At 43.4% G+C, this 18,281-nt stretch overlaps 1 protein-coding gene across 3 annotated transcripts in view; it reads left to right on the top strand.

Annotated features, from left to right (window-relative positions):
- Positions 1-18,043, top strand: part of RUNX2 (runt-related transcription factor 2) — a 138,488-nt gene extending 120,445 nt beyond the window's left edge. For 2 of the 3 annotated variants that reach the window (XM_010863082.1, XM_010863084.1), the window contains exons 6-7: positions 11,900-11,965; positions 13,705-18,043. In XM_010863082.1, the coding sequence (XP_010861384.1) occupies positions 11,900-11,965; positions 13,705-14,183 (545 nt within the window). In that variant the 3' untranslated portion in view covers positions 14,184-18,043. The remainder of the gene's footprint in view (positions 1-11,899; positions 11,966-13,704) is intronic. The other variant, XM_010863083.1, reaches the window with a different exon arrangement.
- Positions 18,044-18,281: the final 238 nt, after the last annotated feature.

The following is an 18,281-nucleotide window of genomic DNA, read 5'->3' as shown; positions in this document are numbered from 1 at the left end:
GGGAGTCGGGGCCCAGCCACAAACAGATGTTGACATTATCCATTTGTGGCGAGTTTATTACTATAGCACCAGGACTAAACATTGAGGATGAAACCCCTCTGCAGGGGTGGGTGTGTGTGTTGAGAGGGTAATGTTATCGAGCAGAGTAGAAAGTGAAAGGAAGTCCTTTTTTTTTTTTTTCTTTTTCTTTTTTTTTTCGATCTGCTCTAGTATTTGTTTATCTCCTACAACAAGGAAAATTTCACTATTTGGCTTTGGCTGTTTGAAGGCTTTTGCCAAATGCTTGACAATCTGTAAGTTTTGATTTGTGTCAAAAAACCCACTTTGAGAACAAGGTTCTATGTAACTAAGATGTGTTTGTTTTTGTTTAAATCACTCAGAAGAGAAATCATCTCTTGTCTATTGTGAAAAGAGAGTTTTCAATCAAAGGAAAATTCTCCATATTCTAAAATATACAAACGGCTCTTTGAAATGGATGCCAAATCAAACTCTGAAAGGGACATTTCTCTTGCAGAAGTTTTGAGTTAATTCCGTGTGCAGGGCTTGAGTGGGAAAGCTCAGACTGTCGGGGGAACCAGTTACGGCAACACTATGTGTGGAGTAGGAAGTTACATAAGGAGCATTGTATCAAGACAGCAGGAAGACTCTTGTACATGGTTTTAGGCTAAATCCTAGCAACAAAGTTCTTTTCAAAGTGAGTCAGATTTTCAGTTAAATAAAAGGTAGTACTTTGGTTCCTGATATTGGTTCCTCCAATGTGGGAAGGCATGTTGGTCATCACTTTTTAAAAAAATTTCAACCCAAACGATCCCTGTTGTTAAAGAAACACCATCTTTCCGCCTGTCAGGACTTCTCTTAGGATAAAAAGTGGTAGATGCTAATGAGACAAGTCTACTGGAGAAAAGGGACACAAATTAGGAAACCTGACAATTTCACTCTGGCTCTGCCACTAATTGGTTGCATCCACGAGTCACTGATTTTTTCCCTTGGCTAAGTTTCCTTATCCATTGGTACCTGTCAGTTGGGTTTAAACCAGATGTATGTAAAAACAGTGACAACCTGAAAAGCATTGTATACATTTGAGGTGTGCTTTTTAAATACAGTTATTACTTTTGAGACAGGAGAGTTGGCTTGGGGCTGAAAAAGAATAGCTCTTAGGATAAGGGAGCAAATCCAGGGGACAGGTTAGAACGAGAGATGCACCCCAAAAGTGGTGGGCAAAGCAGAGTTGTGAATCTAGAACTGACCTGAACCCTTTAGGTGCAGGTAAACCATAGGTGTAGTAGGTCAGGAAAAGCAGGTGGCTGAAGACGGACAGGCAGAAATCAGAAGGCACAGGCAAACTACAGTTAGAGATGAGGACTTGGGACAAACCCGGCATCACCATCTCTTTTTCCTTACACACAACGCATTTAAAAACTTTCCGAATGTCACTCTGAGAGGAGCTACAGTGCCTTTACAGATACTTGCAGATAGGTAGGACGGAGTTGTCATTCTCAAGGAATTTACAGGCTGGTAGAGTGGTGAGGCGGAGAAGGCAATGGCACCCCACTCCAGTACTCTTGCCTGGAAAATCCCATGGACGGAAGAGCTTGGAAGGCTGCAGTCCATGGGGTTGCGAAGAGTCGGACACGACTGAGTGACTTCACTTTCACTTTTCACTTTCATGCACTGGAGAAGGAAATGGCAACCCACTCCAGTGTTCTTGCCTGGAGAATCCCAGGGACGGGAGAGCCTGGTGGGCTGCCATCTATGGGGTCCCACAGAGTCGGACACAACTGAAGGGACTTAGCAGCAGCAGCAGCAGCAGCAGCAGAGTGGTGAGGTGACTGTAGGCCCTCTGCACGTGCATGCCTGCCTGGAAGAGACAGATGAAGAATGGGGCGGGGGGTGGGGTGGGCGGTGTGCCGAGGAGGGAGGGGTCACTCTGGGCTAAAGCAAGGACACGAGCAGATGACTCTTGGACGCCGGGGGGATTGTGAGGTAGATTTTGCAGGCTGCTTAGAATCTCAAGGAATTGAGATAGAGTGAGCGTGGGTACACTGAGGGCTGATCACCTCATCTGTGATTGAGGGAAGATAGAAGAGGGTGGACAGGACAGAACCCAGACAGGGGTCCAGTTTGACTGGATAGTAGAGTTCCCGAAGGACAGTGAGACAAGCCTGGAAAGGCAAGTTGGGACAGGACTGTTACTCCGGCAAGTGTTTGCTGTGTGCCTAATGGAGAGATCTAGACATGTACACAAACTGGAGGAAAAAGCGTGACATGAAGTCACAGAACGCGTAGGCAGTCACCAACAAGGAAAGCCTGAGGAGCCAGAAAGTCGGAGGAGGCAAGGCTTCAGGAGCCCAGATGAGCCATCTGGGCAGCAGATACAGCACACACACGAGTGGCTCCTGATCCTAGGGCAACCTTCTGGTCACAACCAGGAAGCCTCTTACAGGGTCTCCGTGGACACAGACCCATCCCAGGGCCTGGGCAGAGGGGCAGGCCAGCAGATGCATGTGAGTGGAGCGGGAGCCGGGGCACGGGTAAGGCTGGGTCCCGGCAGGACACGGCTTGAGGCCGAAGCCTGTGGTTTTGATCTCAGGTTAACGTGGGTCGTGTGAGGCCTGGGAGAGCCAGTGGAGCTGACTTAGAAACTGAACCAGGGCATTTTGGTCTTCTGGTTCGCGTTCCAGGTCTTGGGGCATCGGGTGGTTTGAGTCACAGGTATTAGGGTTCAAGATGGCTTCGGGGCTGTTGGACCGCACCAGGGCGCTTAGCCTTTTGAACGGAATTTTATTTGAAGAAAAACTGTGCCCCAAGCTTGTCAACATTTTAAAGGATGCTCCCTCCGAGGTGGCTGCTGCCTGGAGACTTCCTGGATCAGCACTCGAGTCAGTCACAGGGAGAGTCAGGCTGCGCTGAGGCCGGATTTAGACGGGCAGATCTATTCTGACTTTCAGAAGGGGAGAATCGAGCCGGATCTGAAAACACAGTCTGTGCATTTAGGGGATGGTGGAATGTGGTCGCTATGGTGATTATTTGCTCTCCTAGCCTCCTTTTCCCACTGCAAGAGGCATGTTTATTTTTACAGAAGAGTTTGGTTGGGTCTGGCGCTGGGTGTGTGGAGTTTAATCGGGAGCTTCCAGGATTCTGATTCTCAACTCACGTTTTTCCTAGCTTGGACCCTAGTTTTTACGTATTCCTTCTTCTCTAGCTCTTCTAATTCAAATAATACCGTATGAAGGGATACCCTCATGAGATGGAGATGCTTACCATTTGCTGTGTACTTTTGCCAGTTCTCACTTACAAGAGTCTTATCCAGGGAGAGAACCTGAGGAATAGAAAGTGTGACCTGCTTACAGTCACTCAGAACATCAGCGGTAAAGACCATGTGGGAATTCAGAGTCTGAGTGGAGCCCTCAAGATAGGGATGAGGAACCAGTCTTCCAGTTCCATATCCCATCTCTGCCTCCACCCCCAGGACTGGTAGTTGATCAGAACTCTTTTCATCATTGCCCTACAGGTAGGCATGGCCGCCAATATGTTAGAACTCTCATAAAAATGACACTGAATCTCTGCATACTGCTATATTTAAAACGAATAACCAACAAGGTCCTACTGTGTAGCACAGGGAAGTCTGCTCAATGTTATGTGTCAGCCTAGATGGGAGGGGAATTTGGGGGAGAATGGATACATGTATATGTATGGCCAAGTCCCTTTGCTGTCCAGTGGAAACTATCACAGCATTGTTAATTGACTCTGGTCCAACACAAAATAAAAAAATTTTTTAAAAATGACACTGAATTTCTGAACAGTGGAAGGGACTGTGGCAGCGGAGCCCCCCAGGTCTGGGGCCAGGTTCTGGGCCACCATTTACTGGTCTGTAACCTTGAAGAAATCATTGAGCTTCAGTCTGTCATCCATAACGTGGGGTCAGTGACACCATCTCCCTTCCAGGGCTGGGTTGAGGATTTAATGCTCTAATGTGAATAGACGTCTTTCATGGATGCTCTGCAGGTGGGATCCTCAAATCTCTTCCCCATTAGTAAAATCTGTGACACCACGATATGCTGGGACTACGGAAACACCTGGAAGATCCCTATGGTTGGAGCAAAGACTGGGCTATTAAGCACCAGTCCATGCTGGTCCCCAGCCCATCCTCACGGCATTCCTAAACAACATACGGTGCTTGAAAGATTCTCCCATTGAAGCACCTCAAGGGGCAGAGGGAACTCTGGAGCTCCTCCTGCACACTCTGTTCCCCCATCTGCTGACATAACCCAAACCACCCGGCTCCTGCCTGGAGAGCATTTTCATGTCATGTGAATTTTCCTCCATGATATGCCTACTTTGGTTTTAATATAAAAATAACATCTTAATTTACTAATATCAGTAATATGTCCTTTAAAAAAAGAAAGAAAAAAACTCCCCCATGTATTCCCTTCTTTATTTCATGCCCTCCTATCAGCTAGGCTTGGGTGTCTAATATATAACATCTCAGCCAGTTCATAAACTTTTTGCATTTAATATAGTCCTGAGTTACCACTAGCACAGGCCACGGGAAAATACCATCCTGTCCCTTCTAAATTCAGGCTTTTTGGAAAGATTAACTTAGGAACAATTTATCATTTAGTTGCAATTTTTAAAATAATCTTAATTGGCCACATATGTTATCAAATAAGAGCGGGTCTTCCTAGCCTCTGCTTCTGTCCACATGGCCCCCACCCAACACGTGCGCATGCGCACTCCACGTTGCCAGGATGCCAGAAAATTAATTATATCACCCTAGGCAGATACCGTCACAGGAAAGCCGCCCCCTGATCGAAGATAAGATTACTGATACCGAAGCTGTTATTTTTAGGAGGGAAAGGCTATTGCTTTCCAACCTCCGTCCCTCTTTTTCCTAGTCCCTCCTCTCTTAATTGTGGCTCTATGTTTTGGTAGCCATAAGTCATTAGCGGTTTTTAATTTCTCTGAAACTGAAATAAGGTCTGAAAGGGTGGATTTGTCCCTTTTTTCCTCCTTTTTTCCTCTTCTTTTTTTTCTGGCTAATCGGAGGAACGCAACCACATCTGAAGCCACTTGGCTCATTATGAATTTCATGGAAACTGATTCTCTGAAAGTGTTTCCATATGTGTGTTCCCAATATATCCCATCCTCTCTAAATGGGAGCACAGACGTGTGCATGGGCTGGAAATGGCTTCAGGATGTGACAGAGCAATCATATGACCGCCGCGGCACCGTGGGTGGCCCCTTCTGAAAGACACGGTGTCCTGGGTGCTGGCCTCCTTCCTGCTGCGGATCTGGTTTCAAAGACTATCCACCCTTCCTAGCCTTTAAAAAGTTCTTCATCAAGGCCTAGCGAGAAGAGCCCTCTCGTGTTCTTTTTTTTTTAACTCCGTTTCTCTCCCCCCACCACCCCATCCTTTGGTTTCTTCCTCCTCTTAGCCTCCCGCCCTGTGCACGCAGGATCACACACACACTGCACATCTAACCACCTCCCTCCTCCCCCTCACCAAGAGGAAATGTATTATTCCAACAATATCCTCAAAATTTGGGTGGGTTAAAGGGATGGTTGAAGTTTTTGAAAATTGCCAGGTTGTACTTTTTTTTTCTCCCCCCTGTTCTCTCTTTCCTTCAACGTAGCATACTTTCTTAGCCTTGGGATCAGCTGGTCTCAGAATTTGTGAGCGTGCAGTGGAAAAGTACAATTCATTACAACACGGAAAATAAATATTTATACTGGATAGTCGAGGCACTTTCCTCTCTTTTGCACAACTATGGAGCTTGCTGGTCTGACCTTTTATTATCTTCAAAAAATCGATTTCAGATTCTCATTTTTCTGCTTTCTTTCCCATCAGCCTGACCCATCACATTTCTTCCACGTGGGGTTTTCTGACTGATTTAATGAAATTAAAAGTAAAATTAATTGAGTGATCAATACTTGATCATTTTAGTGTGAAGGAATAAATTCAGGGAAAGAAAGAAAGTTGATGTAAAATCTCTTAAAGCCTCAGTGTGGAAAATGCAAAGTAATCTTCTGGGTAGAGATGAAAATTGATTTTTAGATAATGTTTATACAGCCTTTCTGCTTCTGTCATGTTATCTGCTTGGGACTATGCTAGTAGTTCATTCATTTAGCAGATTTTTCGAAAGTACCCAACTTTTCCCAGCACCATACTGTGGAAATAGGGAGGATCTCAAAGGAGGATACATGATTCTTCTTCATTTGCTCTCCCATTAGTTGGAAAATGAAAATACTTCTCTAAATACTAAGTACTTCTAATACTCTAACACTAAATATTCTAAGTACTTCTTTAAAATACCTTAGTTGGAAAATGAAAATACTTCTCTAAAACCAGTGACAATACTTTTACCACAGACTGGTAAAATTTACATATGTACATATCCTGGATGTATAGGGTAAAGAAAAGATGATAAGGATTTGTATACCTGAAAGTCCTTGTGTGGTGGTGAGTTTTGAAGGCCCTGCTTACCGTACCCGGGTCTGGCAGACAGCAGGGAGGTAGCTGTAAGTTTGAGCATGCACAGAGCTGCAGTGAGGTGAGGGTCCTGAGTGAATGGCCTACCACAAACAGGAAGGTTCATCCTGAGCAGCGAGAGAGGTGACCTTGGAAGGGTAGAACAGGAAGCTCTGACGATGCCAGTAGTTTTCCCATTATCTTTTTTTGCAGAGCTGTTCGGTCACACCTGGTAAAGGGTAGCCGTGACCTGTGCTGGGTCAGGGTGATACCCTCTGGTTTTTCAAGGCCTTGCATCAGCATGGCCTGAAAAGGTGGAAGATTTTCCTGTTCTGTGTGTGTTTTCAGAGAACTCAGATCTAAGGAAACTCAAGGCTGAGGCTCTGCGTTTTCCTGCTGGCATGCACTGTCAGGGCAGCCAAGGGGGAGATGTTCACGCGGGCCTGGGACAGAACTGCATTTGCATCTCAGGGTCATGAAGATCCACCTGTCTCCAGGCTGCCACTTCTTCATCTATAAAGGCCATCCTCAGTTCTGGGTGACGCTGACATACTGGCTCTATCTACTGTCCAGAAATTCAAACAGGATGTGAGCTTTACTACTACCTACTCCAAATAAATGACACAACCTTAGTGGCAGCAGTTACCCTGGGGTCCTGGGGACAGGAATGTGCCCATCCACTGTGCATTTGTAGCCTGGCCCTCTTTCTCCTTTCTGTCTTCTCCGTCTGACTCCCCAGTGCAGACTTAACATAGATATGGGCTCTCAGGATACTGGACACAGCACGGTGGCATCTGTTCACTAGTGGCAACTACCATTGGTCAGCCTCTGTCTGAAACGTGAAGTCAAGTGATGTAGTGATGTTTGGTGAGAGCTTTGAACACCCTTTAAAGAGAGTTTTATGAGATTTCATAAGTTAGGAATTGTATTTGAGTTACATTTAGGTCTGATGCCACCATTGCTGAATGCTTATTATAATATCTATTTTCTTAATGCATCAAAAAATATACCAGCTGTTGTGCAGAGTTCTTGAATCCCTAGCCCATTTGCCTTGTTCATTGATTTATTCATCCATTCATATGCTTACATTAAAAAAATTTAAGCTCTTACCCTATAGACTGTTCTGAGGGATATGAGAGGAAAATAAATCATAATCCTTACCATCCAAAGTTTACTTTGTAGTTGGAGAGCACAGGCTAAGAAACAGCTAATAATTCAGTAAAGCAGTGGCTGAGGGCCCAAGAGAGTGATATGGAAAATAAATGCTATTAGAACAGGAGTGAAATAGGAAATTATATAATAGAGCAGTTGGGAAGGCAGCAGCCAAAATGTAGAAGGGGAAGAAGATGTTTAGAGGAGAGAGGCGCTGCTTCTTATTCCAATAGAGAGGATGCTGCAAGGGGGTTAATGAAAAGTGTTATTGTTTAGTTGCTAAATCATGTCCAACTCTTTGTGACCCCATGAACTGTAGCCTACCAGGCTCCTCAGTCCCTGGGATTTCCCAGGTAAGAATACTGGAGTGGGTTGCCATTTCCTTCTCCAGGGAATCTTCCCAACCCAGGGATTAAACCCACGTGTCTCCTTCATTGGCAGGTGGATTCTTTACCACTAAGCCATCAGGGAAGCCCTTAATAAAAAGTACCTGGATCTTATTTGAGATTTGGTGAAGTGATAACTCCTACCATTTAAAATGTTTTCATGAAGCTTTGAAGTTAATACCTTATTGCTGAGAAGTCTGATGGCTTTTCATACTGTATATTTTTGCCCTTGCATTAAAAAAGGACAGAGAAATCTGCATTTGCCAACCTGTGTTCCACCTGGACTCAAGGTCCCTGGTCCTTTTCTGTGTCCCGACCTGCCCTCCACAGTTGGGATGTGTAAATTCCACTCCCTAGTGGAGATGGTCCCTGGGTGTGATGTTTCCTAGCTGACAGCCCTGAATGGCAAGTACCCCAGTCCAATATTCTTTTCAAGCTCTTATCTCCAGTCTTTTTAGCACTATCTTGGCCCATCTTCAACCAACCAAGCCATAATCGTTTGAGTGTCTATTGAATGAGAAAATGTATGTGAAGGTACTAGGGAAAGAAACATCAAGCATGGTTGTTATTAAACCCAAAAGGGGAAGATGAATGAGTATTAGATCACTGCTGCTGTAGCTTCCTCTAGTTAGGAGTCCAGCACAAGTCAAGATAACCAGCATTAGACAGCAGCATGTGGAAGGCGCTGAGTGGAGGTTTGCAGGCCACAGGAACCAGAGATCAGAGTTTCTCTTTTATTCTCCCTTATCTTGGTTTCACTCCTTCCCCACCGCACTTTCCACTTGCTCAGAAGACCCAAGAGACCTGGTTGGTTAAAAGCAGGCTATTTCCTTTTTCTCCATAGACTTTGAGGTGGGGGGGCAAGAAATTTTTACTTTTTAAAAAATGGTTTTCACAATGATTAGACTTTGCATTCACTGAAGAATAATCAGTGCTTCCTTTTCTTTCCTTTTGGCTGTGCTGGGTCTTCGTTGGGGTGCGTGGGCTTTCTCTGGTCTAGCATGAGAGATTAGTTGCCCCACAGCATGAGGGATCTTCGTTCCCTGACCAGTGGATTCTTAACCACTGCACCACCAGGGAATTCCCAAGGACTTTTTACTTTTAACTTCGATTTTATTTTTATTGGAGCTTTATGGGCATTTTATCAATATATTCTTCCCCAGGTATATTAGATTGTGAAAAACTTCTGCTGCCGCCGCCGCTGCTGCTGCTATTTCAATGAGCAAGTTTCCTGCAGCTCTCTTTCTGATAAGGACAGAAATCTGCAGGTCTCTGACTTTGGCAGGGGGTGCAGAGGGTCATTCTGGAATGAAATGCATCTGTAGGGAATCAGCAGGTCCTAAGGGAATCAAGCCCTTGACCTTGGTCTCACTCAGGTTACGCCATGAATAACTAAATTAATTGCTCACTGCTTAGCAAATTAGGTCAGCAAGTGCTGAAAGAGTTTTTAAATAGTTTCCCAAGAACAGTAACTCTCTTTGGGGGCAACACGTGGGCACCAGAAGAACCTGCTTAAATATTTTTAAGCAAATTTATTTCAGCATATAGAACTTTTAAGGCAGATTATATATAATATATCTGCAATTGTGTCAACCTAATTCTTAAGGGTGACTAAGATTAAAAAGAGGTTAGAAGTCTGAGAGGTCTTGTCTAACTGTGGTTCTGCCTCTCTTGTGCTGGGTGATTTTGTAGAGTAAATGGTTCCCCTTCTCTGTTTAGCTTCCCTATTTGTCAGTGGGTTAGATTAGGATTATCTAGACAGTAAAAGAGGGGTTTGGATTTTTGTCACCAGAATACCCCAAACCAGCACAGGAGGATAAATGGGTACCTTAGGGAACCTGGGGGCATAGTCTAAAGCCTCCCAAGTGCAAAATTTTGTTGAAATCAGTTTTCATTTGTCTAAAAATTCATCTAAGTTTTCATTTGTCTAAAAATTCATCTAAAGCTTTACAAATGGAAATTTTTGTTGAAATAATTTTTTCGTTTGCCTGAAAACTCACCCAAATGTTGCGTGCTAGTCCATATCATATTCATGTTTACTGTACAGCATCCGCTTGTCTCCAGACTGAGTAAAGCCAGCCTTTTGGGAAGATGTACCGTGTTTATCTTGGGCTTCAAGTAACTCCTGGCAGTACTGGCTTTATTTAATCTGTAGGTTGGGATCTGGTGTTTTAAACCGGCTCTGGGGAGCTCTCAGGCTACAAGGCAGATCACTGGGGCAGTTACTGAGCTTTGGCTTTATGTTTCTAAAATTAGATTGGGGTAAGAGTGCTTCTAGAACTCTCCAGGCATTTGTCCTTATCCTTGCAATAAGTAGATATGACATTTTCTTTAGTTGATATAATATCTAGGTCTGTAGATGGTTTGTAGTTGTATGTATTGTGGTTGGTGATGTGGGTATGAATAGTTTAGGACACAAAGATCAGAACAACCTGAGAAGATGTTCTAAAAGAAAAACTGAGTTCTTGTACAGAAAAAAGATTAGAAGTATAGAAAGAAATGTAGTTATAGCATTTGTTTCTGTAATAATTATTATAGAAAATAATTGAAAATTAGGAAGGAGTTTAAGTTCTTTTTAAGTTGAGGATTCTTTCAATCTCCCCACCACTGATGATTATATAAGAGATCTCACGTGAAACTGTGACAAGTTGTTAAAATTTCTTCCTACAGTGTGTTCTGTAGGAACACACTAAGCAAGTTCTAGAGAATCATCTTTTTTTAAGTTATAAAAATGGCCATATAATCCCTTTAAAGTCCACGTCAGCTGTCTCTGCTCAGAAGGAGTTAAATCCTCAAGACCTGACAGTCTTAAGTGACTGGAAGCCACTGGTGAAAATTCTATAAACCTAGCGGAAACTTGTCGCATGGTGCTCTATAAACCACAACCAGAGCTCATTAATTGAAAAATGAATGTCAATTTGCGTTAGCCGGCATCTCTAAACCCAAAAGGTACAGTGATCCCGGCATGTGATGGATAATAAAAACATCAGCCAAACATATCAGGTAAAATCAAGAAGTTGGGGGTAGGGGGCGGAGAGATAAATTCAAAGCCACATTGGAATTTACTGGCAGGGTCCCACATAAAGGGTTTTAATAGGGCTTCATAGGGCTTCTGCATTAAAATAAGGGAAACCACATGGAATTTTAATTATAAGGACAGGATATTTTAAGTATAAATACTCACGAGAAGCATTTTTTACATCGATGAGCCTATTTGTGTGAGCTCTGTGCTTCTGTGGAGCAAACGCTGCTGTTTTAAGTGTGACTTCTTTCCTTTTGAAATTGCTCACGTTATTCTGGTTTCTCTCACACGAGCTGAGTGTTGAACTTAATGCGTACAGAAGTGGCCTGCCTACACCTATTAACTCTGCCGACTCAAGTTCACCTAGATGCCCCATGATGAAAATGGGCTGGCCGAGAACATCTGTGGTCTCCATGCCGGGCCTGTATCGTGTCAGGCGCTACAGAAGCCCAGGGCAGGGAGATGGCAGATCTCATCTGCACCACCGTGGGCAGTTCTGTCCGCGTCCCTCCTTGCACCTTTTCACACTTGAACTTGTCAGCATTTCGTACTTGGGAGGGGTTAGGGAGAGGCCAGCAGAGGATGGAAGAATTTATCAAAAGCAGAGAGCAACTGCCCAGACTGTGCGAGTTTTGGTTTGTCATCTTGAAAGTGTTTGCTTCCGGTATTAGAAGCTAGCTGCTCACCAGCTTTTCCCCCTCTGCTTACGGGGCCTGTGGATTCCGGGAAGGTTTACTGTGAGGGGTGGGAACTTCCCAGCCTCCCCTCCCCCTCCCCCAAGGCAGTAGCTTCTCCTGCTGTCTTGGGATTCACGGTGATAGAATGGTAGAACCAGAAGGGAACTTAGAGCTCATCCCCTCATTTTACAGATGATGACACTGCCACCTCTGACTTCTGCCTCTGGCCTTCCACTCTCAGTAAGAAGAGCCAGGCAGGTGAGACTTTTCACAATTGCTGGGTTGGGCTGGGTGGGGTTGTCTGACTGAGACTGCCCGATGAGTGAGAAACAGTTTTATTAACGACATATTGCTTTGAAGTAGACACTTCTAGTTATTAGTGCCCACTAAGGCACTTAACCTGAGCATTTTACAAAGAACACAAGGCAGTGTGCATTTTAAGAGAAATGAACAACTCTCGATCAGCACCTTGAAAGAAGAAGATTGAGATGCTTCCTTTAGGATCCCAGAACGGGGGCTAAATAAAAAGGAAGCTGAGGAAGTACCTGCTCACTAAGGCCTTCAGGAATTATCGAGGGAGACTTCACTGGCGGTCCAGTCGTTAACGTGGCCCACTTAGCCTTCTAGTGCAGGGAACAGAGGTTCGATCCCTGATGGGGGAACTAAGATCCCACATGCCACGCATGGTGTGGCCAAAAATTTAAAAAGAATACTGAGTGTTTTCCCTTATAGATAAAAGTGGTAGGAAAAGCAAATATATGAGAGCCAAAGGATTGGAAGAGTTCAGGTGTGAACAAAATCTTTAAGAACACTGGTGTAATCGAAGAGCTTGTCACAATTCTGTCAGTGTTAGAAATTCATAACCCAGTCTTTAAAGATCACAACTATAAGTTTTTGGCATTTCCGAAAACTAATTTCCACATGAAGTGGTTTCTAACTGTGGTTTCATAAGTTGAGTGCCAGAAATACCTATTAAGAAGGCATCTTGTTAGTTTTAGAAGTTAAAGGACCTCATGTTTTAGGGGAAAACTGTCTTTGCTTCAGGTTCCCAGTTCAAAGTGGCCAGCAGCTAACTCTGTAGGATGTGGTATATGGGCCCGGTGGGTGGATGGTGAGACGCCCTCCTGTTCTTTCTCCTTTTCTAGGGAGCTTTTCCCCAGAGCTGCTGTTGGCATGTGGCCTTAATCAGGTCTTGCTTCTCCCGTCAAGGCTTAAAGCGCAGTGATTGCTAGGTGCCACCCACTTTCAATCCTGCTAGCTTATGACCCTCAGCAGAATTTCTAAGGGTCAGACTCTCCTATATGACCCCAGATACATAAGCTAGTTCCAGAAAACATTGAAATCTAGTTTGATTTTCTTTTTCAAATCAGTTACTAAGATGAGGAAAAAGTACATAAATTGGTTACCAAGATGAGGATTTTACATTATTTTACAAGTTCAAGTGATAGGCGTGTGTTAGGGTATCTTTTTTTATATTCCTTCACTGATGAAAGGGCCCTACTAAGAGTATCAATACCAAAATGGATCATTTTGAAATTTCTTTATTATTGGGTGAGAAAAAGAAATGTGTCAGACTTAGTATGAAGGTCACTTCCAAATATCTGAGGTGCCACAAGAAACAGAAAGGGAAGAGAAAAAAAATCAATGAGGATTCAGTCTTAAAGTCCGGTGAGTGAAATCTGTCTCATGGAGTATGGGGTTTACATGTACAACCTAGCACATATATGGGTTTTTTAAAGCCCTTTGGGATTCTCTGGGGCGGTGGGGGGTGGGGTGTGTGTGAAGAACTTGAGGCTAAAAGACTGTAAAATGAAAAAAAAAAACCCAAAAGACTGTGTAGTGACTGGTGCATTTGAAAGTCTGTTTGTGGCTTGCTGTTCCATTGGGGAAAAGCTAAAGTTTTCTTTTTTTTTTTTTTCCTTGTAAAAAAAAATTCTTTCATGATTTTAACTGATATTTACAGATGTTTCCCCCCCATCTTCTGTTGTAATTTTTAGGTGCTTCAGAACTGGGCCCTTTTTCAGACCCCAGGCAGTTCCCAAGCATTTCATCCCTCACTGAGAGCCGCTTCTCCAACCCACGAATGCACTATCCAGCCACCTTTACTTACACCCCGCCAGTCACCTCAGGCATGTCCCTCGGTATGTCCGCCACCACCCACTACCACACCTACCTGCCACCACCCTACCCCGGCTCCTCCCAAAGCCAGAGCGGACCCTTCCAGACCAGCAGCACGCCATATCTCTACTATGGCACCTCGTCAGGATCCTATCAGTTCCCCATGGTGCCCGGGGGAGATCGGTCTCCTTCCAGAATGCTACCGCCGTGCACCACCACCTCGAATGGCAGCACGCTATTAAACCCAAACCTGCCCACCCAGAACGATGGCGTTGACGCCGACGGAAGCCACAGCAGTTCCCCCACCGTTTTGAATTCTAGTGGCAGAATGGATGAATCTGTTTGGAGACCCTATTGAAACTTCCTCAGCAGTGGCCCCAGCGGTCTCGGTGGGGAGCCACATCCCCAGTGTATCGACATATACATATATAGAGAGTGCATATATATGTATATCAACTCGCTATCTACAAAGTGCCTGTTTTTTAGAAAATTTTCTTTTCTTCTTCTTTTTTTTTTTTGCATTCAGCCACTCTGTCACGATCTTGCAACCCTAAGAGGGTAAATCTTGAAAAGCAAAAGGCCCAAGAGAGAGACAGTCCTAACCAGGTTTCAGATAATTTTCTATTTAAACATGTACCTTTGCAAACAAACAAAGGGAAAAAAAAAAAGGTATTTTTTGTTTGCTGTTGTCGTTTGGTCTCTTATCCTCGATCATCTGTTCAGATGCCAGTTCAGAGAGGTGGACTCCAAGTCCGGGAGGAAGAACAAAGCCGCTTCCTCCCCGTGTTCTGAAACCACACGTCCTCACGGTTCACGGCGCCGCAACACGTGGACCAGTGCCTGGGCAGACCCGCTTACAAAGCCGGTCCAGGTGCCTGTGAAGGGAAAAGAGGCAGAAAGGAATGCTTCCACTCCCCTGCCATCCATTCAGAGTAACTGTTCCAAACTTTTGCTTTCATACTTTCTGCAAGTACTCATTTGAACTGTTTGGTTCAGTTGTTTTTATTATTATTATGTTTTTCCTACTTTAAGAAAGTGACTTCAAAAAAATACTGATCAGGATAGATTATTTTATTTTACTTTTTCGTACTTCTTTTTTCCTTTTCCCATTGAACCAAAAGGAAATCTGATCCCGAAGCACCTGCCCCCTCCAACCCACTCCTTCTCCTGTTATGCAAAACTGAAAATGGCAATACCTTATTATAGCCATAATGGTAGAGATAGTGTTTGCGTTTGGCTGTGTGTTATTTGTCTTCTTTTTTTTTTTTTAAATTATGAATATGTGTAAAATCTGAGGTAACTTGCTAACGTGAATGGTCATATAACTTTAAAGATATATTTATAATTATTTAATGACATTTGGACCCTTGAAACATTTCTTAGTGTATTGATATGTTGACTTCGGTCTCTAAAAGTGCTCTTTATTAAATAACAAATTTCTTCAGTGGGCTAGAGCCATATCTGAAATATTGCTAAGCAATTTCAGTTCATCCAGGCACAATGTGATTTTTTAAAAAATACTTCCATCTCCAAATATTTTAGATGTAGCTTGTTTTTGCAATGTATGAAGGAATTGATATGTTTCATTCTTTTCAGATCTTTGATTGCCTCTAAAACAGCTTTGCCTTTTTTAAAAAATAGCAATAATTAGAGATTTAAAAAGCACCCTGAGTCCTTTATCACTTATGTTGCCCTTTATCAGCATAAAATGCTGGAGTGATGTGGTTTCCTAATTTCTTTGAAATAGTGATGACTCTCGTCATATTAAAAGACAAGCACAAGTGAATCCTTGAACTGCAGAATGGCGTTCTGTGGTTTCATAGTTAAAGCAAAACTTAAAATTGCCAGGCTTCACGCTGAAGACGCAGTCAGCTTAAAGCCACACACGTAACTGAAGGATCAGTCACGATACGCAAGGTACAGGAGAACAGAACTGTGCCAGGGAGCCTTACCCAACCCGCCTTACCCAGACAGTAAGTCAGGGGAACCCAAATCTGCCTTAGCCTGGGCCCCACTGGCAGCTCTCCACAGAATTTGCATTTAAAGGAGCAGAATTAAGTCATTGTCTTCTGAGAGCAGGGTCATCTGAAGGAGCAGGCAAGTTCCAACAGGCAGCTGATCTGAGAACACACAGGCTGTGGGGACCCATACACAGCCTCTGATACTCATTGTATTTCTCACCGTGGAGGGTGTCAGGAAGGCAAGGCTAGGTGGAATCTGGTGTCTACTACTGCGTGTGAACTTGAGCTGAAGCCCTCCTGTCGGATGTACTCTGAGCTCTCCTGGTCCTTAATCCAAGCCAGGACCGCGTCATGACACCACCAGGCAGATCCCCACCCGCCTCCCCCCACAGGTCAGGGGTCTTTCGTTCAAAGTCTGTGCCCCTCTCCAGCCCCCCACCCTAGGCAGAACCTGTTAGAGATTTGCCTCCAGCCCCCAGAAGCCCCTTGCTCCCTGGTCATCCTCCAGCCCACTTCAAAGACCCCCCAAGCGTCTCGGGACAGCTCAAGGGGCATTGGACCTGTGCTTCTCACCTGGGAATTCACCCTGACTCCCCGTAATAAAAATCAAGGGGAACACCAAACCAAACCAAGACACTTTGCCTTCTAAAGGTTGTATACCAAGTATGCCTAGATAAATAAGCCACTTTTCTATTCCTAAAGATGGAAGTAGTAATGGATACTATTTATTGTTTGTGTGTGGTGGCTTGAAGCACACCACCATCCATTTATTTTTAAGTGTAAAATATGTGTGTTTGTTTCAGCAGCACTTAAAAAAGCCAGTGTCTGGTTACACATTTCAATCTTAATTAATTGACATAAAAATGTTCTCTCCAGTGCCAGCTGTACCCTATTTAATAAAAAAGGTACTATATCTATACATTCTTTTTTAATGTTAAAAGGGCTTTTTTAAGTTTACAGTATACATACTAAGTGACTTGAGGGACGCTTTTGTGTTGAAATGTTAGTAATGGCTGCAGGCAGCAACCCAGAAACACTTTAAAAGTTTTTTTTTCTTGGGAAAAATTCAAGCAGTTCTTCCTTCTCTCTTCACTCTAACCATTTCAATGGGGCAATTTACATTTCTTAGATCAAATTTGGCCCTTTTTCAGCCTGGGGATTAAATTTTGCTTTAAAAAAAAAAACAAGTCCTTAATTTGCACTGAGTCACGTGCATGATTTGTGATTTCAAGATTAAAACAAAGCCTTACTGCTACTATGGAACCATGAACTAGCCAGCACTGTACCTTCTTCAGGTTAAAATGACATGGTTTACAACGTCACCAATACGGCCACTTTTTTAAAGACCAAAACAACATTAAAAAACCTGTTTTAACCTGTGTCAGAGTTCCAGATTAGGTTCCAAAGATTTTTAGATTTTTTGTGAAATGGCATCCAGTTTAGAACTCAAAGATTCAACAGATTAGCTGTGGTTCACTCTTCAGGCCGTCCTACCCCGACCAGGACCTTTTAAAAGTGAGCAGAGAACTGCACACCATTAGGCCCCATTCATTGTGGAATCAGAGGGGAGGAGATGGGTGTGCTGGCTCAGAGTTCCCTCCATTCCCAGGAAAGCGACTGACTCAGAGTCTAGGGGAATATGTGAAAACACAAAGCATTAGCAAAAACAATAATTATACCTATGACATTCGAAGGAACCATAATAAATAAATAAAAGATGACTTTTTCCAAACCTTGAATTTGTTGTTCTTAAAAAAGATAATGCCTTTGAAACGTATTTTCTATGTGAGAAGTTTTTAGATGTTTGTTTACTTCATGTTTACAAATAACTGTTTGCCTTTTCATGCAGTACTTTGAAATATTATCAGCCAAAACCATAACTTACAGTCATTTCTTAGGTATTCTGAATAAAATTCCATTTTTTTTGGATATGCTTTACCATTCTTAGATTTCTGTGGAACAAAAATATTTGTAGCATTTTGTGTAAATACAAGCTTTCAATTTTTATTTTTTTTTCAATCGCTGTTGCCCAAGACTTGCTTTCGTGCACATATTGTACAAATTCTGCTTTGTGCCACAGGTCATGATTGTGGATGAGTTTACTCATAACTTCAAAGGGACTATTTGTATTGTATGTTGCAACTGTAAATTGAATTATTTGGCATTTTTCTCATGATTGTAATATTAATTTGAAGTTTGAATTTAATTTTCAATAAAATGGCTTTTTTGGTTTTGTTATGTGTGTACACTGGGTTTTTTCTCATCCGCGGCTTCTTCTCTTGTCTGACGCCTGCTCCTGTCTACACCTGGGCACTTATTGGTCATAGGACTTGCCAGGGCTGGATGAGAGCAGAGATCCTATATTATTGGTGAGAGGAAAAGCATCTTGGTAAGCGCTGGATTCTGCTTTGGACCTAGGTTCAACCCCTGGGTCTGGAAGATCCCCTGGAGAAGGGAATGGCTACCCACTCCAGTATTCTTGCCTGGAGAATCCC

Source organism: Bison bison, unplaced genomic scaffold (assembly GCF_000754665.1).
Source record: "Bison bison bison isolate TAMUID 2011002044 unplaced genomic scaffold, Bison_UMD1.0 scf7180017864487, whole genome shotgun sequence".
Taxonomy (NCBI): domain Eukaryota; kingdom Metazoa; phylum Chordata; class Mammalia; order Artiodactyla; family Bovidae; genus Bison; species Bison bison.
This window is presented reverse-complemented; position numbering and strand designations above follow the sequence as displayed.